This window comes from Genypterus blacodes, unplaced genomic scaffold (genome assembly GCF_046128005.1).
Source record: "Genypterus blacodes isolate CSIRO-AG114 ecotype Tasmania unplaced genomic scaffold, CSIRO-AGI_Gbla_v1 ptg000108l_1, whole genome shotgun sequence".
NCBI lineage: Eukaryota > Metazoa > Chordata > Actinopteri > Ophidiiformes > Ophidiidae > Genypterus > Genypterus blacodes.
This window is the reverse complement of record NW_027466912.1, coordinates 103909-129758: the sequence shown is the minus strand read 5'-3', so window position 1 is coordinate 129758 and position 25850 is coordinate 103909. Positions and strand designations below refer to the sequence as shown.

Here is a 25850-nt window from a genome sequence, read left to right as displayed (position 1 = left end):
GAGTCTCCAATCATGCAATTCCTCTGAGTCTCTGTCCATCACAGGGAGTGAAAACACGTTGCTGCTGCTGCTGCTGCTGCTGAGTCCACAAACAAGATCCTGGGCTCGTCCACCTCCACCCTCCACCCTCACACCTCGATGACCACGTTGTCTTTTCGATGTTTGGGCTCGTTGGCAAGGTGCGGCTTCTCCGTGCGAGTGTGCCAAACCAGGACCTGAGGAAAGGAAAGGCAAAAGGAGGGAGAGAGAAGGAGAGAGCGTGAGAAAAATGTGCCGACACTGGAAACCGCAGATGTTAAAAAAAGAAGGAATTGCTGTCGTGCTCCAGTGAATCCACGTAAACGCAGGTGGGTGCTGGGGAGCCACGGATATGTTGATGTTTCTGTGTTAAAACGCTGATGGATGATATTTTGTGCTAAAAAATGGAAGAAAAGTGTAGGTAGTAGAAGTAGGAGTGTAAATATTTGGCTTAAACCTTTAATTAGCTTTATTTAGGAAAATTCTGTGCATCAGGAATCTTTAACTTCCACCTTGAATCCATTGTGATCATCTTAAACATTATTAGTAGAGTTAAAAGAATATGAAGAATGTGGATATCCGCCTTAATTAACACAGAAGTGACTTGTTTTGTTTAGAGGAGATCACAGAATGGGGTCATTAAATGTTTATACACTTCAAATATGAAAATACGGCCTTTTGTACAATGTGTGTGTAGACTGATTAGGAGCAATTTAGCTCTGACAGAAGGCGTAACAGGTAGTTTCACGCTTGTAGACGACAACGCAGCCTGTCGGGGACCAACACGTCCATGATGAATCGTACGCGTTCTCAATCGACAGCCCTCCTCACAATGATGACAAAAAATAGTTTGCAAGTGGAGCTGGCGTGCGTACTTCCTTTTGCGTTGTGTTCGATTGTGGCCAAAATCAGATTAGTGTCGATAAAGCTTCAGACTGATGCTGAAACGCATCGGGAAGCTTTTTTTTTTTCCGCCCCGGTAGTGGAGAAGCATTTAGTGATGAGATGCTAAAACACAAGAGTTGGACTGATTGCTGCACCTCAGGTTGGGACTCTGACGAATGAAATGACCTCAATCACATCTCAAACTGCCCAGTATATGTTTGAACCACTAACTCGTGGTTTAGTCAGAGCTAAAGGGCAGCTTTTACTCGTTTCTGCGAAGAAAATCTGATGAAATCCGTGTGAAACCAAAGTTATTATTGTACTCCGACGCCCTGTGGAGCTTCTTTGAAACAGAAATTAGTTTCCTCTCTGCTGTTGAATTTGACGCTGACTTGTCTGCCAGAAGGCGATTTGACAGGAAATGATCTGACACCTCCTGAAATGGATCAAATCAAAAAGCCTCATGCAGATTAACTGAGGCTTGTTTGTCTGCTTTGTGTTTCCCGATCGCATTTGAGTCAGAATACACGCAGCAGTTTGATGTTTGTCTGCAGAGGGCATGATGTAATTGCAGTCCTCCCCCCCTCCCTTTGTGTAGAGTGAATGAGCCTAGGTTTACTAATTCAGGTGTGACATTTTTGTGTTGTAAATGCTCACACACAGACACAGACATGATTTATTGCTGGGGGTGTGAGCGTTGCCTTTGTTTCTGGGCTTCTTCAGGTGGAACATGTCACTTCCTCCACACTGTGCTGCTAATTGGGCCGCTTTGCATATCTAACGAGGCTAATGTAGCAGCCACTAAAGCATAGCTGCAGCCTTCAGAGCTGAGGGGAAATCGCTAACGCATATGTGTGTGACTGTGTGTGTGTGAGGGAGCACCAATTATGCTGCCCGGTGTTGCCCTCACACTGCTCCTGTGGATCCGTGCACCTCTGTTTTTTCCTCTACCTTCTGCACTTTTCCTCTCCATTTTACTCATTTATCACGTTCACTTTTTCTTTTATGGGTTCATTCTTGTTTTGTCTTCTTTTTTTTCTTTTCCTCTCCCTCTTCCTCCCCAAGGCAACTTGGAGATGAAAAGCTCTGCCAGGTTACAGCTGGGCTTTCTGCCTTAACAGCATAAAAGGAGGGAGCGCAGCCGCGTTTGTCCCCGTTGCAAGGAGCCATTTGTAGCTTTTGCGTAAAACGGCTCATACCTCCTCCAAGGCCGAGCTGTTCTCAAATTATAACCCTGTGTCTCTCTGATGAAATGTGTTTACTAGACCCTGATCGACCCCGTCCCCCCTCCCTTCTCCACTCCCAAGATATCAATGAATCTGCATCTGAGTTGTTATTTCCCATGTATATTCATTACTGCATCACACACACACACACACACAGTTACCACACAATCCCTTCCATGTTTGTGTCTTCGTGTGAGGCGTTTCAGTGCTTCTTCTTAAGAGGCCATTTAGTGCCTCTCTTTGGTGACTTCAGCATATTGTCAAGTGTTACTATCACTTTCTACACCGCCACATTCATAAATACAAAGTCTGCATTGTTCAACAATACACCATAGTATATTATGTAACATAGGCTGGAAAAGAATACACATTAATACATGGCAAGCAGATGTCCTTTGTCATCCTGTCTGTCTTTTCTAATGTCTACTTTCACTCATCTGCCTCTGATTCTCTCCTCCTCTCGCTCCTTCTTCCCTTCTATCGTTTGTCTCCATCAAGCTTCTGGCTTCCGCTCCTTTCTTATCCTGTCACCGCTGTCTGTTGCCATTACTCTCCCGCTCTAACTACATTACGGCTTCTGTCAGTTGTCCCCAGATTCTGACCCCGCCATCGGACGCGCATATCTGCCCTCCCATTGTCAAGGTCGGGATTCAGCCTGTGCGATCTGATCCCTGATACCCTCCTAAAAGCCTGCAGAGCCTGACAGGGCTGCGCTGCTATTTTTAGAGGAGGGGGGAGAGGAGGGAGAGGGAGGGCACACATGAGCCTCCCTCCCTCCCACACTGGTCTAATGGCTGTGGACCCTTAGAGCCACATTCACTCCATGTTAGATTGTCAACACACCATACCATAACATCTACTTCTTTAAACTGATGCTTTTCATGATTTTGAAGTCATGCACGATGTCACCGAGTGTTCTTTTTGGTATTTTGGCATTCATGTAGCGAGTTCATATTCCTCTGAGTGGAGCCTTAAGGATCCCCTGTGCCAAACAAACGGGAAAGCCTCTAAAAAAAGCTACTTTAGGAATATGTTCACTGTTCACCTCAGGAAGTGTTTTCACCCTGAAATGTCTGCATTTTTAACATGAGGCTGAGAGAGTGTGAGGGAAATACACACACAGGGCTTTGAAAGGGAAAATAGAAAATAGATTTGACCAGGTGTTTCCATCACATTTAGCTTAACTGATTATTGAAGTGAGAGCAAAGAAGTCCATAAGGGTTAACACCAAATATCTTAAAATAAACCATTAGCTCAGATGTAAATGACCCGAAAATTCCATTAAATCCTTGGAGTATCATTTTATAAAACGCATAAAGACAATGGATGGATGAATAATGAGTCATTATTGTGACTGCACCCGGAGTCTCATTTTCTATCTGAATAGTGAATTAGGAGTCACAGTGTCATCGGGTTGAATATTCCTGCTGCACCCACTTAAATGATGATGGGTGGACATGACAGACAGCACACTGTGAGATGACATCACCGCCCAGGCTTCCAGGTTTTGTCCTGCGTTCTGCACGATGAAATGTATCAAACGTATCTGCACGTATGACAATCCATGTCTTGCTGACGTCACGTGTGTGTGTGTGTGTGTGTGTGTGTGTGTGTGTGTGTGTGTGTGTGTGTGTGTGTGTGTGTGTGTGTGTGTGAGCTGGTAGGTGATGACTGATGATGTCACAACCTGCTAATAGCCTGTATTAATATCATCAGTAGTGCACCTCCATTAAGGTAATGGGGCTGATAATGATGATGATAGCTTCAGCACGGTGCCGTCTGCAGCCGGCACAGTAAATGATGACCCAGCGGCTGCAGGTCTTTATCCTCCTCCCGGCAGGAATAATTCCCATCGGGAAATTTCCCCGCACCTATTGTGTGACCTGCATGCTCTTTTATCCAAAGAATTCTCATTTTCCTTCCATTTAAACAAACCTCCCAGTTACTTGCTTCACTTTTCACCAAACTGAATTTCTGCAGTGCTCGTGAAGGCAAATGACAAACAACGTCTCTCTATAGATTTATGGATGCAGTAAAATGACCCAGTGACACTTTTTTAACTTATGTAGACGCTGAAAGGTGAAAGCACAATAGAATCTATTTCTCAGGAAAGTCCTCTAAGGCAGTTCTCTGCGGCGTGTCAAGAGGATGAGTGGCTTCATAAAACCGAGTGCCAGCAGGCGCTGCGGTGATTTGAGATGAGCAGCATCGATCTGAGCCGTCTACGCACACAGCTACAATTGATAGCAATAAAATGCCATTTCTTTCTAATTCAGGCGGTGTGAGTCTAAGTTTAGACGGCGCTGCCAGCTTTAACATGACTCAAGCTGTCAGGAGTGAGCGATGCCCCATGGTCGGTTGCTGCTGTGATGGCAGCCGTTATTATGACGGCAGTTTAATATCTGGCCACGCGCTCATCGGGTTAAATCTGATGAATTGAGCTTTTATTAAACGTGGGTGATCTGTATTTGGTGTCATCCACCTCCAATATGCAGGTCAGTGCAGCTCGATTGCATATTTATTACAAAGCTGATCACTTCTGCCCTGTAAAGCCAGAGAGCTGTGAGAGAGGAAACGGATTTATACAGAATACCAGGACAGACTAGTGAGCTACAGAGACTTTAGATTGAAATATAAGAGTTTGCTGTGGCCTTTGACCTTTAAAACCCACAACATAAAGTTATTGGTGTCTGTGTCTCAATCCAAACACCATAGTCAAAGCTGGAAAGTGAGTATTTCTGTTTTTCTGTGACGGTCTGCTACCATGGACTTCAGGTCCAAGGGATTCATATTGAAATTTTTGTTCATGCCAGAAAGTGACGAAATCCATTGCCATGGCGACAGTGCTGTTCGGTTACTGACCCGTGTGCAGTTGTTGGCCTTGGGCTCCAGCTCTGTGACATTGGTGATCTGCTTGAGGAAGTCCGACTCCTGCATTCCCGGCTGGGAGCCCCGTCTCTTAAACTGCGCCCGCGGGTTCGCCAGGATCACCCGGAGGTTCACTGCAAAGCCTGAGAAAGAGGCGGAACAAAGGCGAGAGAAAAGGGCGAGGAAGGTTAACCCGGGTGGATGAAAAGCACAATATGACTCAGGGGTAAATGGCACAGTGCATTAGTGTATCTAAAGGCTGGGATGTGAAATTCAAACACCACAGGGGGCTGCAGTTCTGCCGCATAGTTGCCCTGCAGGTGACAAAGGAGCTGTTTAGAAAAGCATATGAAAGTCCCAGTGCAGGATCAAATGCATACGGTGCCAAAGTGTTTCAGACCTGCCAAAGTGCTTTTGCAGAGGTTGGACTATTGGATGGCCTGCAGACACATTTAATTAAAAGAAAATTGTTCAGAGTAATAACTACACCTGGCTTTATTTGAAGTAAACACATTTGCTAAGTCAAGTAAACCCCGGCCTTGTTCTTATTAATGTGAGCGGTAGTAAACACGGCTTGCATGTGCAGCGTAGTGTGTGACCCCGAGGCTGCACATGGTGACGTCTCACTGTCTGTGTGCTCTGACCTTTTGTTTGACTGATAACTGGCGAGGTGGAAGCTCCGAGACGACGGTGAAACGACTCACCCTTCCACATGCAGCAGCACGATGGATAAAGCAACAGAAACCTAAGGATTGAATCGTGTCTGATACAGATTTGTGTTGATTTCCATATTTGTCAGGGTGTTTCCAGATGTTATATTACTTCTGGGAAATATTTTGGTATGTTTCAGTGACTAATACTCAACAAAACCAACTTCTTTCTGACTCCCAGGTCTGAATGAAGGCCCAGGTGAACACATTTCCTCCATTCATTTCTGATTTTGTCACTCAAGACCGATGTGTATCTATTTACTCCACTGTCCTACAACACACTGCTGCAGCTCCTGCCTCTGAAAACAAATCCCATCAGCATGTCCCCCCCCCCCTTTGTTCTGCCTGCTGAGTCACACACTGAGCTTTCCCGCTGAGTCAGTACACCCAAGAAGTTATGGGTTAGACCAACGGAACAATCACATAAATCTGAGTTTTAGCCGGGGCAGTTCACTAAAACCCTCCAGCCGTTTGTAGTTCATTGTGTTTCTGTATTGAAGTCAGAACCTGTGTCGTTATGAAAAATATAGATATAAAATTAAACCTGGAGGACGAATGTAATAATGTGAGCTTTGTAGTCGGAGGCTGTGAGAAATGTGTCAGAAATCTAAATCAGAACTTCTGCTTTGAATAACAGTCACCAGTTATTTAAAAAATGCATCATTTGTAGAGAAATGAGCTAAAACATGCAAAACAAAAACCGCCGCACTGATCCTTAATCGCCCCATTGAGGTAACAGAATGAAAGTGTGGGTGTAGTGATGCTGTAAACAAAGCAGCCACGTCTCTGGAGAAGTGACAGCAGGGATATTTTTAGATATTGTTTTTATCCTCCGTGCACAAGGTCCCATGTAATTACTGAATATTTATAAAAATCGATAGTGGGTGGCAGTCGGCCTCGGCAATCAGCGCATTAGTGTGGAAATTCAACCCCGGCAATTTCTCCCGCTCGCCTTCTCTCCTCCTCCTCCTCCTCCTCCTCCTCCTCCTCCTCTGGCAGCAGCCATTGAGCAATGTGAGTGTCAGTGTGGGTCACAGAGGCAAACCGTACACCCGCTAATGGATTCTGCTTATCGTTCCCCCCCCCCCGTGTGTGTAAGTTTGACGCAATTTTAGGACTGGTTTGCCATCTCACAGGGGAATTCGACCTCGCCCGTCACATTGCACCTGCGCCGGCATACACGCAGAACCGCACAAACTCACTCCTTTACTCACACAGAGGGAGAGAGAGAGAGAGAGAGAGAGAGAGCTTCATGCCTTGCCTATGTTGTTAGTTCACGGTGGTATCAAGCTTATTACTGCACTGAGTGTGTAACTGCGGGCTAATCAGAGAGATAAATGCAGCTCAGGTGGACCAGATAGATATGAGAGCAATTACACGATAAACATCTCCAAACCTGCCAGCGGCGTGGAGCGATATGGAGATCACAGCTTTTTTGCGTCCTGTTTTGCCCAAGAGGCTGTCGTCCAGACTGCAAACTCACTTTGTCCCACTTTACTCTTGACCCAATCCAGATGCCCTATATGAGTACGTCTGGTATGTTTATGTAGCATGTAGAGTTTACAGTATGTACTTTGATTTGTACTGATTTCACTGGTATTACAGTGTAAACATGAGGTGTGGGAGTGTAGGCAGCACAGGAATCCCTCAAGTTTCATCCAGCGTCAAAATTGAACAAATCCTGCCTCTATTTCCATTTTCTTTGAACCATTTGTGAGGAGGTTAGAACAGAATTTCCTTTTCTTAATCAAAGAGCAGAAATTTACGGCTGTCAGCCCAAATCCATGCACATCTAAAAGCATCCAGCTATTTATAAAAAGAATCGATTTGAGTCAATAGTATTTTGTTGCGACTGGATCCTGGCTCACAGACTGGAGAGGACTTCACTTTTACTGCTTTGAAAACAAATATCTTTGGTGAGGTGCCACATATAAACACAAACCTGCAGTCATATGAAGCATCAATATAACACTATCACAAGAGTGTGTCACTTAATGCCTGTTCACTGTTCAAGACTCATTTCTCATTCATTCCACTGAGCTCTAACATCTCTATGAGCTACTGTCATCTTATTAAAACAACACACCACTCAGGATGTCATTATGACAGTGGCGCTGATGCTTACAGAATTTGTCTATGAGCAAAAGGAAAAGTAATAAGTTTTAAACCAGGGAACCAGGAAACGGAGTTGAGAGAAGCAGGAATAAATATATCAAATGAGATTGCAAACAAAGTCTGGCAGTGAACAAAGTCTGGCACTCTGGTCTAAAATCAATATGAAGTCTGATGTGCCTTATTGTTTCATCTTATTGTTGTGCAACCTGAAGCCTGGGTAGCCTGAGGAAACCTTGGGACAGTCCTGTCCTCTAGCACGCAGCATGTAAACCTAGACCTTATTAGTCCTCTAAACCTCATTATTGTTTCCTCCTTTTATTACTCGGTTCCTCTCCACAAACGAGCCGAGGATAAACTTCCACGCCCAGTTCCTTTATCACGGCAATGAAAAGTCCTCTGGTGGATGGAACAAACAGGAGGTGAACTGGAGTGGCGATTGTGAAACTCAGACAATTCAAGGACAAACCCATCAGAGTGCGGCCCATACTGTGCTTTGATTGACAGCTGACATTTGGGACAAGCACCGCAAAGACCACCTTGGCCGTGACATTTTGGTAGGGAAAAGATTGAAATGGTTACTCGCAGCAATTTGCGTATTTAGGCCAATACCTGCCAGATTTGTTACATATTATCACATTCTTCATCAGACATGCTTCCATTGTGTGTTGAATTTAGTTTAGTAAGCTGGGCAATCAATTTTACATGTAAGTGTGTCCAGTGTGTGTAAGAGTTCATTAGCAGGCAATGTGCCATGCAAAAATGGCTGTTTTGCTTTTAACGTTTTTTTGGAGTCAAATTCAACGGCAGAGGTTTGGATTTCTGGATTAAGCGTTTTAGTGTGAAGCAGTACCTGAGCGGGTACTTCACGGGTTGTGTGTATGCGCATGTTCACTGCAAATGTGCTGCACGGAGTTTCACTTTACTTCTTTACTTGACCACTACTTGACAGTAACTAGAGTGCAGCAGTAAAGGATGCTCTGCTCCGTCTCCCTCTGTCTTTGCACCGCCCACGTCTCCTCTCACCTCCCCGATTCAGAGGCTGGTGTAAACACCGGGGTTAGTTCGGGTTAAACGATTTCATGTCTCTATCTCAGGGAACAGTCCCAAGGCGCGAGTACCACTTCAACAAAGGTACAACCATGTTTGTGTGCTCATGTACTGGACCATGTGTTTGTTCACTTATATTAGTTTGAGTGCCGGCAAATACAGTATGCGTTTGTGTGTCTCTCAATTAGTTGGGTAATGCAATAGCGAGCGTGTGTAATCACAGAGAACAGTGCTCCACGCGATCGCTGCCCAGGCTCCATTGTGTCCTGTTAAATGACATCGAGCGGTAGATGGGAGGTTACCTAACAATGCGGCGCTCTATAATACAATAGTATTAAGACGTGCACTGGCACTTGCACACAATTATAAATCCTATGAATAATAATTGAAAAGCGAAATTTCAGGGTTCCATCTCTGGGAACCATTGTTGTTGATGCAGAATACAGTGAATAAATGTCCTAATACAGCCGGGGCAGTAACTCTTTCTGATATAACTGACTGAGTGTAATTATAAAAGTGTCCCGTAAAAGAAAGGCTGATAATTACAGTGTGTGTGTTGGCGTGTGTGTGTGTATGTGAGTGAGTGATAAGGGGGAACAGGAAGTTGAAAGGAGTGTAGAGGGATGGATGGTGGATCAGGAAAGGTAGAGTAAAAAAAAATAGAGGCTTGCTCATGTTATGGTGTTTAATTAACACATATCTCAAGGGCAGACCTGTGTGTGTGTGTGTGTGTGAGTGTGTGTGCGTGTGTATCATGGAGATAATCCATGTCTGTTGCGTAGTGACAAACAATACCAGCGTGCTTGGGATGGCATGCAATCGTCATCCGCATGCGAGATCCAGAGCAATGGAACAACCCCACGCTTAATGTTTCTTATCATTCATTCTGAACTGACCCCCAGACGCAGCATGACACAGCGTGTAGAGGAACTACTTTAATAAGTGCTGACTGACAAAGACTTATTATTATTTGGTAACTGAGAGGAATTTTGGGTCTTTAACGTCTTCCAGATTGAATATTTTTACAGTCAAGCGAAGGCTTAGTAATAATAACCATCATTATAAGGATAATTATTTTTGTGTTTCTCCCTCAGTGTTTCATTAACCCAGCCTCATTTGTTTTCTTTAAGCTGAAATTGTTGTTGTCAACGTTTTTAAATGCACATTTTCCTACATCATCATAAGCGAAATGGATATTTTACAGACAAATGTTATGCATGTATTTTATTTTAATGTTAAATCTTTTTGCAATGACAAAGGGCCACAGGAGGATCAACACTTAACGCTGCAGCTACTTGCACTTAGTAGGCACCTTTAACTTATTGTTGCGTTTATTCAGTTTGTATTTGTCTCCTCTTCTCATCCCCTCCAAAGTTGGGGTTGCAATGGGATGCTCATGTTGCTGCATGTCTGTCTCTTTACATCATGATAGAACTTTTTTTGTGATTTAGATGTAATTTGTCTTGAAGGGTTGAAGGAAACATGTAAATTTGACAAGTGGACACTAAACAAGTCTGTGTCTTTGCCCCCTAGTGTCTCACAATTGCTAGTGTGGGCTTAATCAAGATTTCTCAAGTTTAGTTTGGAAAGATTGGAATTGTGTACACAATACTGACATTAGTAATGGTGAGTGGCAGTAATACACTTGTGCTGTATGTAAGAAGAAGAAGAACCAAACTGCCAAACTGTATCTGAGAAAAACTTCACTTCTATCATTGATTAAGTCGTTCACTTCAGCCACAGTATCAGTCGACACACACTCTGGGCTTGAAAACGCCCAGAGTGTGTGCACAGATTCTTATAAAATGTAAGAAGCAGCACAGAGGTGTTTGCACTGTGTGAATTGAAAAGCAAAAAAAAACAGTGACAGCAAAGGAAGAAATATAAAGGAAAGGCAAGGAAAATGTCCAGAATACTGTTAAAGGGAAAATCTAAACCATTCATAAAAGATCCTAAAATGAAAACAAGTCCATAACACAAGTATATGTAGCTCATTTGAAAGATAATAGAGTTTTATGCAGTTTTAGGATGGATAGAACTCGCTGTGACACAGATTTAAGACCAGCAGACGGACTTAGTGGACTTTAAATTGATGTTTGGGGAGTCTTTCTGAAACAGTCTACATTCAAAACACATCAACCGGTCATTTTCTTAAATCCATCGTTCTCATTTGAAAGACCCCAGGGTTTCTTAAACTCTGAATCTATCTACACCATCATTATTTTCCTGGTAGTGCTGCATAACAAGACTGCAGCTCGGTTTTATGATTTACCTGAGCACAAACAAAGGAGTAATGGAGCTCCTGTGTGAAGGAGAAGTACTCCAGATATTAAATTGGAAAAATCTGCTCTCATTTTATGGTAAATTTAGTCGCAACAAAACAGAGGCTCACTCGAAAAAGTATATTTCTTGACGGTGAACTCAAAGAACGACGGGCGAACGCAGTTTGTTCTCATTATCTCATCTGATGAAAGCCAACAAGCTAAAACATTCTGTTTTTATATATTATGTCTCTGTGCTCCGTAATCAATAAGCTCTTACAGCGCAGCATTTTATGTGCGAGAACAAAGAACTAAAATTCCTTCACACCGTTTTCGCCTGATCATTATAAACTATCCGTTATAAAGCCCCTTGACAAAGTTTTCTGTCTTTTCAAACTTACAACATCTCACACTCTCCCATCTCCTCTCACGGTTTATTTTGTTTAATCGACTTGAATCCCTTGTTGATTTCTAACACAGATCGACTACCTTCCCCATGCAGCTTCATCTTTCTTCCTCCTTACCTGCCATGTCGGTGGCAAAGGGTCGGTCCGGCCTCCATCCCGTGTACCAGCCCACCACTTTGCCCTTGGACACTATGGGGCGCTCGTACGATCTGCCGCCCACGAAGCCCACGGGCCACACAGACACGCCTCGAGTACTGCGCATCTGCAGCCAGACAGAAGGAAAGGGCTTAGTTGAATTGCGACGTTTACAATTACACGTACAGATTAGCAGATGCAGACACATGCTCACACAGATCCAGCCCTTCAATAAGGCTCCTTGTTGTTGATTTCATGGCATCTACCATCTTTCACCAGCAAAACATATATACAAAATCCCGTAAAAGAAAGCCCAAATGTCAAAATGTGAAGATGATAAAGAATTATATAACTTGAGAGTCTAACTGAGGGACTAGAGCTCTTATACAGTATTTCTGAGAGCAGCATAGAGGAACTTGGACTCTGAGACACTGCTGTGCTGTCATTGAATGAATTCCCACATAGCCAGAAGCATCGCAACAAGAAATGAGAAGGAGGGAGTTGGATAACAGAAGAGCAGGGAAAAAGGTGGAATGTGCAAGGGTTCTGGAGGTGTTTTTATTTTGCAGCATGAGACCCGTTTCTTTATTTTTGTTTGTCTGTGTGTGTGTGTGTGTGTGTGTGTGTGTGTGTGTGTGCGTGTGTGTGTGTGTGTGTGTGTGTGTGTGAGATGCCAATTTCCGTCCCCCCGGTCACACTAAAACCCGTCCGTTCGGGCTCTGCTCTCCATCGCTCACCCGAACAGCCCTGCAGCCAACCCTCTCATGACAAAACAACAGACCAAAACCAAATCAGTAAGCAGCACTGCATGACCGAGCCCAGACATCACACACAGCTCCGGGCTTTTATGGCCGCAGGGAGCCGGGAAAATCTATAGCGCAATATGTACAGAGATACATTACATGAAGGAATGTTAAACAATCAGCTGTGTGCCAAGAATGCACAACGCATAAAACACAAAAAAAACCCACAAAGGCCTCAAACATAATTAGGGGAACAGGTTTTTGTGGATTTGGAGAAACCAAAGAGCACAGAGCAGCTAATTAATGAGGAGTTCATCCAATCAGATGCTGGAAGGACGAGCGAGTACATCAGCATGATATTTATGTTACAGCATTAAAGAGATGATGACGTAGACGGCCCGAGTAGCAGCGCTCATGCTCAGCAATACTAAACCACTACGACACGGTGTTCTGGCCAGTAAATATTCATATTAATATGTAGCTACTATGTAAACATACTGTATATCCTTCAAGTATGTAATTTACTTTGCAAATCAAGTGTTTACAGCCAGTCGGTGGTGGGATGTTATGGTTAATTAGTTACATTAAACCCGTACAACTTGTGACAGCATCCACTCTCCAGATCAGATAGTATGACAACAAACCATCTTCAAAAGTGACATACTGCCCGTCCTTGAACCACAACTGAATGTTCAGCTGCAGAAGGAATCTGTCTTCTTTCAAATCATGTTTGAATCCTGAACAGATGGCTGAATATTTGTCTCTCGTCTCTCAAGGAGCCAACTTATATTTTCGTTAAACGCAGCGTTTTTCCAGCAATGACGTCGCTGTGATGAAGCGTCTGTTTTCTTTGTCTCGCTTGGCGCTCGCTGCTGATTGTGACTAAATAAACTGTTGCTTTGAATAGCAAATGAAAAAGCTTTGGGGATCATTGCTGGGTGGTGGTGGAAGAGATAACGAGGAACAAAACTGAGCAGAAATTATTACTTACTAATCAAGAAAAATATCACAAAGCACGGTGACAGTTTTCTCAGTCTAACATCAACAAGGGGGATCATCTTCTGCTTTCCTACTTCCTGGCTTTCAGCTTCCCTCTTTCTTCCTCTTCCCTCGCTCCCCACCACAGCACCTCTCTCTCTCTCTCTCTCTCTCTCTCTCTCTCTCTCTCTCTCTCTCTCTCTCTCTCTCTCTCTCTCTCTCTCTCTCTCCCTCCCTTGCCCAGGCCCCTAGGTGATGCTGGTAGCTTTGAAGCCCTTGCTGTGTTAATACCGGGGGCCCCTTGAGTTTGACTTGCTGCCTGTGTGATGCTGACTCTCTACACCCCCTCTTCCTCCTCCACCTCCTCGTTTCTGCCGTCTTCCTTTCTCTCTCAGGTCATTTTTCAAAGACTCTGGTTCCTCTGCTTTGTAAAAACACAGATGAAAAGACAAAGTGAGAGAGGAAGGACCGACTGGGGGGCTGAATTTGAGTGTTAGTCATTGCCAGATCATTCCCGGAGCACAATCGTTATTTTGGCTTAGTGGTTACATCCTGCCCTGACTGATAATGATCTCCTGGTTTTGAAGCTTGCATCTCGAAGCCCCAGCGCAGTTTGACAACTGATACAGATATACAAGGAAAACGTGTCCGTGGGATTGAGCAAACATGTTCAAAGATTCCACTAGCAGCTGACTCTGCTATGGGCCAAAACGCACTTGCACAGGTTTGTGCCTTCGAGACGGTTTGCATTCATCACAACGCGCTTCCATTTCCTTCAGTTGTGAGGCGGTGGAGGAGCCAGCAGCCCTCGCTACGGCACATCAAAGGACCACTACCCAAATGAGAGGGGAACAGCGCTGCACAAAGCGAAATTGACACTTGACGGTTTCTTACATGACGACTTGTCTATAATTGTACAAATCATGAGAGTTTGGGTCCACAAAATATCTTTTAATAAAGTCTACACAAGCACCTTCAGAATGTGCTGAATTAGTGCACCTGCCACCGTCTTTTTGGCACTGAGCTGCTGTGCAACTTTGGGCTTTGAAGTACCATGCTCTCGCTTCTTCACCTCCTTTCTTATGGAGATACCAAACTTCAATTCATTTCACTTTGGATACGTGTTTCAGTTCTGCCTCACAAATAGGAAACGTAATGGAAATATCAGATCAATTGCAGAAACTTTAAATGATGTAACACGGCAGGCCTATCATTGAGAAACAGATTTAGGTGAATAGCCTTGATCACGTCTGACATCGCTTCTTGAAAAGCTGCAATATTGTTTCAGGATGAAGATCAAAAGTGGAGATCAAAGACTGACAACATCACCTGATTTGACAAATGCGGCTCACAGAGTGTACGACTGTCAATGATCTCTTTTAAAGCCGACTTAAAAGACATCTGTCCCAAACGCCCATCCAGCCTCACTAAATTACAATAAATGAGTCTAACTGTAAACGTGAAAAATGTGCAATGGCACTGCCAAGCAACATCAGCGGCACTTTAACTGGCCCTTCCTTCCTGTTGATGTCTTTATACCATCAATATATCCATTGTAACTGTGTGTGTATGTGTCTGTGTGCAATGTCAGCTCGCTTAGCTACAGGGTCAGTGGCAATCACACCCAGGAGCATCCAGATGTTCCCCTTAATGGGCGAATCTGGGGATAAACATCACATTAAAATGTCGAGCGTAATCTTTGCTCCAGCATACCAAGCAGGTGTTTCCCAAACAGCGATGTTCCAAGTTCACTTTAATCGGGCAACAACTTTTTCCACTTGATTATGGAACGATAAAAAGTTTTGGGGCAGCATTTTTTAGCTGATATAAGAAAAACATATTTAGTTTCTAATTTCAGGAGCGGCTGCAGGTACCAGAGGAAGTATTTATGACTGCAGATGCTGTCTTATCAACATGGACTCGGTGTCAGAATGTTTGCTGGGAGCCAAACAAAGCTGTGGGGTGACAGTCATTGAGCAGATGGTGCATTACTCTGCTCTCTGGTGACTGCTTTGGTAAATGCCGATATTCATGCCACTATCTGTAGATTACGGCTGGCATGTTAAAATGTTCCCCGCGCAGACCTCAGCTTTGTCTCCTGTTTTTCTTTCTCTCTCTCTTCCGGTAATAAAACTACCCCATGCAGTTTCAAAACTATGTAGGGAAAGAGAAAGATTTCTACACATTTTGTATGTTAGTGACGTCAAAGAAACTAAAAACAATAGAACATCAAATCATGTGCATTGTGGGGACAGGCTGGAATTGCGGGGTCTCCGTAACTCCCATACATTTATATTAACCATTTATTTGAGAGCTAACACTTGGTGTAGTTCAGATCAGATGAGAGTTAAAGGGTTGTTTTTTGTGGGGCTTTACAATGCAGAGAGAAAGGGTTTCTGTGAGGCCCTCTGAGGTGTGACAGCACTGGCAATACGCACAAGAGGGATGACAGTAATAATAGCTAATGGGTGTATACGTTGTGTATAGTTAATGGGTTGTGGTGTTTATTGTTTGTTTTATTGCTTATACTGTACAGTTTTATTCTGTACATTTGTTATAAAAATGTCTCGTCCTACTTCACAGGTTAGCTTTTTATTTTGCTTCATTTTCATTTGATTTCTTTTTATTTTCTTGTATTAACTCGCCACTCATTTAAGATACTTCACTTCCTGCCTGTGTGCTTGTTTACTCCGTCCTGATTAGTTGCACCTGTCACTGATTGACCTCACATGTTCTTCATCTGTCACCTGTGTCCACCCCTGCTTCAATTCATCCTTGTTGAATATTTTTTTCTTTCCTATTTTTTCTTTCCCCCCCCATCTTCCTACTAATATTTTGTTGTACTTTTGTTGAAGCTTTTTGTTGAGTACATTCTTGCTCAATTCTCACTTAGTAAAGGATTTGAATACTTCTCCCATCACTGCTTATTTCAGCTTGTGGGCAGTTTGACGAAATAAAACTAAACATAGTGTCAAAATATTAACTGGACACATGATTTGCTACTAATACTGATTTTTAAATTCAACTAAATGATTGTAACCATTTAGCATAAGCCCTGTTGCGTTACAGTAACTCTAGTAGTATGTTCAGACGGGGTCAGCCCTATGTTCCCTCATTTCTAAGATTTTTTTCAAAATTAGGCCCTATGTTCCCTCAGCCCTATGTTCCCACATTTCCAAGGGTTAAGGTTAGGGTTAGAGTTAGGGTTAGGGTTAGGGAACATAGGGCTGAGGGAACATAGGGCCTAATTTTGAAAAAAAAATCTCAGAAATGAGGGAACAAAGGGCCTAATTTTGAAAAAATCTTAGAAATGAGGGAACATAGGCATGCTCCCGTTCAGACTGTATAGTTGAGTTCCAGTGGACAACATTACGTGTTCAGAAATCCCTGTGGCTCTTGTCTCAAAATCAGTATGGATGTATTTACCAGAGGGCAGACCCTGTACTGACATAACAAAAATTAATCACTGCCTCGTATGAAAAATCGCTTCTGTTTCAGCCGAGTACGCGACAACCTGTAAGTCCTGACAAATTACAGCGGCGGCAGCTCAGTCAGTAAACGCATGCTATTTACAAGTACACAAAAGGGGAAAAGCTGGGTTGAAAAATAAAGTGTTGAGAGGAAACCACATTTCATTTGACTTCCAGCCAGGCCACTCTATCTCCGAGCCACGCGTCACAGCCAGGTAATCAACTCTGACTCCATTCCCTGCAAACAAATAGGTGAAAAGTGAATTGCGTGTACACACAGAGAGACTCTTAATGATGAACTATATGAAATCCATTATGGATGTGCTCGTTTCCTGCCTCCTGCCCTCCGAGAAAGAGCTGTCATTGTGTTGTTTGTGCACCGGGACGAGTGTTCGGGCTGGCTGGGCCTGGGTGTGATTTTAATCAAGCGCATTTTCTATCTGTGCGTTATTAATATGCATGGCAGGGGCAATCGGAGAAAGGGCGAGGGAAGAAATGAGCTGGGAGAAAATGAATGAATCAAATTAAGAGGGCTGGGGAAGGGTTATGAAACTGTGGTGCAATGGTGCATAAGATGTGTGCAGGTTGAGAGAATTATGGGTTTATATGTGAATCAAATGCAGAAATGAGCGTGTATGTTTCCGAGTGCGTGAGTGTGTCTGTGCAGGCATGTGCTGATTTTGGAGCGAATGTTGTTGAGGGATGCACAGAATTCTCGGCAAATGTGTGTGTTTATGGGTGTGTGAGAGTGAGGGAGTCAGTATGGATGTTGGAGAGAGAGAGAGAGAGAGCGCGAGAGAAATCAACCAACCCTCTAAATAAATGCAGCAGAGGAAAGCTTGTCAACCCAAGTAATTGAGATGCAATGAAAACTTAGTAGTAAAACACAAACCGTCGCCTTGGCAGCAGTCAGTATTTACATGCCCACTCTACTAGGATCACCGCTATACTCAAAAATGTGGATTGAAGGCGTACACATGGATGTTACTGACAGGACTGTGCTGAATATACATGAGTCATAACTCCACCGGCTCACTCGTCGAACTTCAGCAGATGAGTGTGATGAATGCTTATGCTGTTTGGGAGCTGATGCTGTAGGCTGATGTGTGAGGAGGAACTTTACAGAAAGTCATACATCATCGTTTTCCACCTTATTTTGTTTCCATTTTATGTTGATTTAAAGCTTATTTTGCTATTGCACGCAGCCTAAGTCACGACGGATAACGGCGAGCTGCAAAACCTGAGGTTAAGACCGATGGAAATCCCTCCTATAAGACATCCCCATACATCCTGAACGGCCCTGAAAGCTTCATTTTTTATTTAATCAGTCCATCCCATATGTGCTCCATTTAATTTCCCTGCCTACACACCTGGTTGGTCACACCCACCAAATATGAGGCTAATAAGGGAGTGTGAGTGTTCAGGCAGCATCTGTGTTTCTGTGGGTTTGTTCAGTTCACACCTGATCGAGAACAGAGTGGCCTCAGAGAGACACACTGTATGTATGCATGTGATGGAATTTCTATCTCAGGACCTTGTGTGAGGTTTAATTGTTTCAGATTTAGCGATGCTTCCTCATATTGGGAATGGAAAAGCAGCTCTAATCCTTGACAAGATGAGCGGCAGTTTAAAAGCATGGATGGAAAATGAAAGCAGGGTTGATATATAAATCCTAAATGTTAACTTAATATCGTAAATCAAGGAAAGATCTAGGAAGGACGGGAAGATTAAAGTCTGTATAATCTGTCCTTCTCCAAATACAGACGTGATGATGGACTACAGAGCACAAATGAGGTCAAGTAGTCGCGGCACCGATTCAGGAAACAGCGTGAGTGGAGCAGACAGCCGATGCGTAACGCCTTCCTACATTGTCGCCGCTGCGTAAATGCGTTCAACCTTTCTCTCTCCTTCCTTCCTTACTTCCAGTCCCTGCACTTATCCCCCCACCAAGTCAGCCACAGACAATTTCTCCCAGCAAAGGTCTGTCTCCTCTCTGCTTCGCTTCCCTGACATTACATCTCCCCCCCGTCCTCGCTTCTCCCACTACACTACGTAATTATGGTAATTGCTCATAGGGGTTTGAGGAAATTGAATTTCCCATTTCGCTTCGGCTCCTTTATCCAACCAGTTACTTGTGCTTCCCCCCGCCATCCCTTCATTCTTTCAGGCCCTTGAGTTTGGACCCTTGATTGAATTTAGCTTTCATGTTGTTTTGGACCATTTCCTTAACAAATAGAAAAGCTTTTACCACCACGCCGCCCCCTCCTCTGCGCCACCCCCCCCCCCCTCGGATGCAAATCATATGGTAAGAGAAAATCTTCACTGTATTAAAATGAAATGAAAATGGATTTTGAAAGATATGACTTTTTTAAAGATTAAAACCAAGACACCATTTCAAGAACTAAATGATTACAAATGTCTTTTTTTGGATGATTCAGTCTGTGATCTTGCCGTGTTTATGAGAATTTGTAAAATAATGAACTACGCTACTATAACTTGACTTCAGTGGATCCCCATAGAACATTATCTTACTTTACAGTTTGACTTTGAGTGACTTTGAATAAGTAAGAACTGTCTTCAACTATAACGTGCCGTTTGTGTGCTACTTTGTATGAATATTTAAGGAGTAAGAGGACGACTTCTTTATTCAGCTGATCTGACCTCAGCTGCCATTTTTATTCACCCTCCGGTCAAACTGCCGCCTTTCGGATTTTAGGTAGGTGGATGAATATGCCATCAAGAGCGCAGTTCAGCTAGTTTTCCTGCCGTTTAGGGAACCAGTGGGCTGTAAAGACCACCAAATGTGTCTTCTTGTGCTTTTCTTCAATACATTTCCTTTTGTTTTGGGTCGCTGCTCATATCGTGTTGTTTGGTGGAATGTATCCGCATCCGTTGTAGAGCTGCTGGAGGGCATTGCGTTCTCGTGGATGGGTCAGACATGGATGATCGGCCGCGCTGGTAAAAACAAGTAGGTGTTAAAATCTGACTGTATCATTTTCAATCCAGAGGTCTTAGAGGCATTGCCAAATTTCCATGAGGTCTAATCTCCAGAAATATTACACAAAGTGGCTCGTAGTTACTTTTGATAATGTACAACTCGCAGTCTTCAGCGTTTGCCACAGTTCCTGCTCCTGAAAATAGCTGGTCAGCTCGCCTGCTGCCGAGCTCTCAGAGCCAGGCCAAGTTTAATTATTCAGAAATAGTCTGACAAAAAAAAGGATGTCCTCAACGGCTGACAGACTGCTGCTGATGAATCAAACAGCGCTGCCAAGCTGCCGTCAACTGAAAAAACCTTTCATCCCCCGTAAGAGTCAGTCAGCTTTTCAGGAATGGAAGAGAAAATAAAACGCAACTTCATTATCCTGATTACTTGTTACACAAACAAGTCTGAGTGGGCTCCTCCGTCCCCTGGGGCTTTTAAACTGACAACACAAACACTTTTTATATCAACGTTTTACCACATGATATCACTCCAGCTTTAGTTGTGAATGGACAAAAATGAATTGCTTCTTTTTAACTGGGACCTGACTGCCAAAATGAAACCAATTCCTCTGAGAAGTTGTTTAATATTTGCTTGTGTTGTGAAAAGGTAAAACAGGGTTTTCCCTTCCATTATACAGCTTAGACTCAGTGCCTAAGACCTGTAAAAAAAAAACGGCGTCATGCTCACCGGCACCAGTTTAACAGCAAATGAAGGTATTATAAAAGTATCTTACGTTTATGATTGCTGAGAAGATTTGGAAGGTAACTGAAAAAATGAGATGGATGAGATTCCAACAAACAGAGAGAGACGCTGCTCCTGTGCGATACTGGAGATTAAGACTGTCACTGAAATCTGCCTCTGCCTGCCTCAGGGTACCAACAGTTCTATTATTTGTTGTATAAATTATTAGATTTACTGTTTAAATGCTGTTTGGAAGGCTTCCCTACCCCCTCAAGAGTAGAGCTCAGGAAGGAAACATCTCAAACGACTTATATTTAAGGGATGAAGATGGACCAGGTGTAGGTACTGGCCTTCAAAAAAAACCCACACTAGTCCACACACACACAAGATGCCAGCATGGTACAGTCCTGAACCCTCGAAGGCAATATGTAAAGCCGCCTGTTATAAGGCGACAACAGGAGGGGGTGTATGTTTAGAGAGATGGAGGCGTAATTGCAGGTGGGGCGCGAAATGAGCAACCTTCCGCTGGCTGACACTCTCGCGGCTGCCAGGAAGGGATTCAGCCGGAACGCGGCGTGTGTTTAATAGACCCAGCAAACCAAGACCTGACTAATGTGTGGGAAGGGAGAATACACCCCCTTTACCTCTTGTCTTAATGCAAAACGCCCTTCCACCTGACTTGCCTTCCCTACGAGACAAGAGGAAATGCGAGGAGGCTTGTTAAACATTTGCTACGTGTCCATGTTTTTTTCATAAGGGGGGAAGCGTTGTGCTCATTACTCTCCTGTAGTGTTTCGCCCACTCCTGAGGCAAAACAGGCCGGACAGCTACATCAGCAAACCATTGGACCAGAGTCCATGTCTTTCACAATTAGACAACCTCAAGTTCAGAAATCTCCTGCCTCTTTTGCTCGACAATCGTTAAAATATGCCGCTTTTGCTGCTTTGCCGCTGGAAATAGATTACACCAAAAGTTATTATTAGAATGAACCTTGGGCCGCAGTACAATAATAATTTAGACAATCGGCAGTTAGATGTTGCTTCAGACATTTTTCTTCCCCCCCAAAATGACACGAAGGTTTTGAACATAAACCTGCCATCCTCTATAAGCACAGTACCTGACATCGGGATGAGCCGGCAGACAGTTTCTACAGGTTATTACTGCCGTACGACAGCCTATTATCTCTGTATGACAGGCCATTACCTGCACGCGGGGGCTGGGTAATGAAATACAGGAGGACAGCGAGCAGACAGCTTGCTATCAACAAATCAAACAGATGCTCTTTACAGTGAGCCACAGGCACGGAGTCGGCATCAGACCCTCACCCCACACACCCGGGTCACAAGGCTCTGCAGAGGGGAGATACATCTTAACATAGGATGGCACCTAAAGAGGGATTTCTTAAGCCTGGAGTGCAGGTGAAAGGTTAAACGGGGGCAAAACCAATCGATAGAACAAGTGACTGTATGATATTCCCCTCTTTAGCTTTGCTGCCTGTTTGTTGTTTCAGATTCCCGCAGCCTAAATAAGAGTTTTAGTATTCTGACTACAAATCTGTAATTTGAACACAGTGTGATGGGCTCCTCCTCACTTAGCCATAAATAGCGTTCGCCTCTTTTCCAAACCAATTTAGAACACACAATGAACTGGGTATGGAAGCGTGCACATGCATTACCATTTGTTCTCACATCATCAAACAACCAAGACCCTCAAATACGGCTTCAAACACGCTGAATGCCCACTTGGTTTACCATTAGATTTAGATTTGCAGATTAATTTTGGACGCGTGCGAGCGGAGATGGCGTTCACAAATAAGAGCTTAATGTTGCATGTTTTAAGTACATTTAAATAAAGGAGTCAACGTTCAAAGGAGAGAAAAGCAGCCTCTTTTATAAAGCTGAATTCTACAGTCTAATGACATTGCATTCGCAGAGTTCAGATCTCTCGGCTAAATTGAAAAACGGTTGGAACGTTCTATTATTCTGGCAAATTATAGCTATTTCAGTTTTGGGGCCGGCTATCTTTCAATGGCTGTAATCACAGGGAGCAATCAGCAATAAGAGATACATTCTTTCAGAGTGTTTGTGCGTCTATCGGGGACAAGATTGATGAGTTTCTACTATCTTCCTCAGAATACTATTGGCTTATCTTTCTTCATTACCTGGAGGTCTATACTGCAGTGGTGGAGTGAAGCTGAATGGCAATGTGAACACACCTCACACCCACTCTCACCCACACACACACACACACACATCATAAACACTCTCACATGGAAATATCACTTTGCCGATGGCTTATCATGCAGCCTGTCATCTAGCTCGGTTGACAGCTTGCGCTTCCCTAACCACAGGTGGTCCATATGTTTTTATCAGGAGTGTTTCTTCATAACAGACGACTGACCACAAAATCTGGAGTGCAGTGGGAGGATTTTACTTACTTACAATCTGACCTGCAATGAAACCTCTGCTTCACCCTGAAGGAGCTGAACTCTCCTTTACCATTTCATTAGTCTGACTTTCTTGAGGGGTGGGCGACGTTTCAGTTTACCATACAGGTCTTGCAGTGTTAAGAGGCTTTTTTCATACAAATATATTGGGTATCATCAAGTTCAGTCCAAATAGATCAGTATCAACTATCAACTCGTATCAGATAAACGCTATCTGTGAGTGTACAGGCAGCTTGAGCAAACATAACCGTAGATAAATTCATATTCCACTAACAATAAGCAGCTCAGATGACATAAAGATGTGAAATAAGAGGCAGCAGTGATGGGCCAATGGGCCTCTCTCTCTCTCTCTCTCTCTCTCTCTCTCTCTGTCTCTCTCTCTCTCTCTCTCTCTCTCTCTCTCTCTCTCTCTCTCTCTCTCTCTTTCATCCTTACCATTCACTCACCTCCCATTCTCTATCTCCCTTCTTCTCTCTGTTTCTCTTAATAACACAATTCTAATAGCACAACACGCTTGGAATACTGACATCTCTGGTCAAACATGCCGGTTCCTAAATTGGGCTCCGGAAAAAACCTCACACAGGTCTGTGTAGTCGTGGATCCCAGTGGAATTCCAGCAAATAAGGATTTTTCTTTGTCAATTTGAGCAGCCAATTTGAATTCCTTTTGAAAGTCTAATTGGACAGTGCTTTAACAATGGCTTTGTATGCTCAGAGTAATGTACAAACCATCCTATACCATAATATGGACCTCATATTATATCCAAAGAAGACACATTATAATCTCCCCTGAGGTCATTGAATGTTACATCAGTCATATTCTTACCAATAATCGATCATAAAGTATACTTAAACTAACAGAATACTCAATGATGGCTTGTTTTAATGTTTTAATTAAGTACAAAAATCGATTAAAACTAACAAAACCCAAACTGTAAAGTGAATATAGTGAGCTTTTACCTCTTCAAACAGCTCCAGGCTGTACGTGTTGTCGTCATCCGCGAAGAAGACCACCCCGGCGTCCCGCTTGGTCCGGTGCTGCCGGAGCCACGTGAGAGCCCCGTTCCTCTGCTCGGTGGCGCGCGGCATCCCCACGCGCTTGAACCTGCGGGGCGTGAACACGTGCAGGTGTGTGAACTGAACACCGCATCGGGCCAGGAAGCGCGAGACGAGATCCGTGCGCATAGTCGAGTCCTCCACCACGATCCAGTGGAAGCGGGGCACCTGGCGGAAGGCGTGAGCGAGCCGGGTCAGCTCCGCTTTCTGCACCGGCCGGGTGTAAGTTGGGGTGATGGCGTAGATCAGGGAGGACTGGTTCTGGTTGGCACTTGCGCCGGTTCGGACCCCCCGCTGCTGCGCCTTGCCGTTGCGACCAGCGGCTGGAGACCGGACGGTCCGCTTGGTGTCGATATCGATCATGATGATGACAATGAGGACCCAGGGCAGTAGGATGAAGAAGCGGCTGAAAATCACCGATTTCATGGCGAGGCTGAAGTTACGGTGCGCCTTCACTCCATCACAACGCGAGAGCGACCGGTCGACTGCCCGCCACTCCAACAACCTAAACCCCCTGCTGGGAAACCATCTGCTTTATTTCTGCTTTATTCACAACTTAACACCAAAACCCGGCATGTTGAATCCATTCCAAACAGAACCATCCGTTGCCTCTCCCCGTCCCGGTGGGACCGTCTTCCCGGGAGTCCCCCCCCCCACCTTCTCCCCGGCTCCTTTCTCGAACGGGACTTAAGTGTTTCTTCGTTGTCCTGTCCACAACCGGCTCACTCTCTCAAAGCCCGTTACATCCCCATGTCCGGTCGTCCTCCGGTGCCCCCCTCAAACAACCAAAACAAGCCAGAGAGCTCCTTCCACCCTTCCTCCCTTCCTTCCTTCCTTCCAGGCGGTGAGACCCACTGACGTTCACCGCCGAGGAGCATCACTTGGCGAGGACCGAGCGCTCCTCTGAGCAGTTGGATAATAAGACAGGAGGGGAGGAGCAGGTGCAGAGGAGAGGAGGAGAGATGGGCGAGAGGAGGAGGAGGAGGAGAGAGAGAGAGCGAGAGAGCGAGAGAGCGAGAGCGAGAGAGAGAGAGAGAGAGAGAGAGAGAGGAGGGGTAAAAGGAGAAAGGCCTTGTTATGTTGTGCGCACCAGTGTCCGCCGAGAATAAACCCAGCTGATAGACACACACACGTTCAGAGATTTTAGAACAGGATGTTTTTGTTTGTGTTTTCAAAAATAAATTAACATTTATTAAAAACTTCCTGTTACTGATAGCTCCAAGGGTCCTAGAGGGGCGCCCTGAGGTACTTTAAATTGCAGAATAAAACCATTTCAGTGAGGGAAGTATCAGAAACATTACACCTTAGAGTCATTTATATCTTTCCATGCGTTGTTCATTAATTTAATACTGAAAAAGTGTTTGATAAACTGTCTTAAGTGTAAATATGATTCCTTTGGGATGAGCTGGAGTGGTTAGAGTCGCGGTTCTCAAGCTATGAACTGTGGGCATTCAGAAGCCCTAATTCAGATAATTCATGCAATTCTGTATTTACCAGCTCAGCAGTGACAATAGCTGCCTTCTCTGATGGGGTTCATTATAACAAAAGCAGATCAAACTGGGGTCAGCAGCCTATTGTGAATCTATTTAAAGGTCTGGGTATGAGAGCTCAGTGATTCTCCACACTTCACATGCTGAGCTAATCATCAATGGTTAATTATGCACCCAACATGGATCAAGAGATCTGCCCGGGTGTGTGTAGACGAGGAATCACTGAGACACACTAATATAGTCGCTTCACACCCAACTTTAAATTTTCTAATTGTTTTTTGATACAGAAAGAAGGGGGGTAAACAAGAAAGAAAGACAAAAAGGAAAGAGAT

General features: G+C 44.1%; 2 protein-coding genes across 2 annotated transcripts in view; one reads left to right on the top strand and one right to left on the bottom strand.

Moving 5' to 3' along the window:
• The window catches only part of LOC143008943 (stromal membrane-associated protein 1-like), a 57903-nt gene extending 57430 nt beyond the window's left edge, over positions 1-473 (top strand). The window contains exon 10 of the mRNA XM_076160920.1: positions 45-473. Coding sequence (XP_076017035.1) covers positions 45-83 — 39 coding nt within the window. The 3' untranslated portion in view covers positions 84-473. The remainder of the gene's footprint in view (positions 1-44) is intronic.
• On the bottom strand, positions 129-25091 carry b3gat2 (beta-1,3-glucuronyltransferase 2 (glucuronosyltransferase S)). The gene is made up of 4 exons (XM_076160921.1): positions 23933-25091; positions 11655-11799; positions 4992-5140; positions 129-215 (listed from the first exon to the last, which is right to left on the bottom strand). The coding sequence occupies exons 1-4, from the start codon at positions 24452-24454 to the stop codon at positions 129-131; spliced, it is 903 nt and encodes a 300-aa protein (XP_076017036.1). The 5' UTR covers positions 24455-25091.
• Between the last annotated feature and the right edge of the window lie 759 nt (positions 25092-25850).

Coding starts and splice junctions, on each gene's coding strand:
- b3gat2 (XM_076160921.1), bottom strand. CDS start 24,454: ATGAAATCGGTGATTTTCAGCCGCTTCTTCATCCTACTGCCCTGGGTC. Junction 5,141..11,654: donor CTTTGCCACCGACATGGCAG/GTAAGGAGGAAG, acceptor CCTCTTTCTCAG/GCTTTGCAGTGAACCTCCGG. Junction 216..4,991: donor AGGCCAACAACTGCACACGG/GTCAGTAACCGA, acceptor TCCTTTCCTCAG/GTCCTGGTTTGGCACACTCG.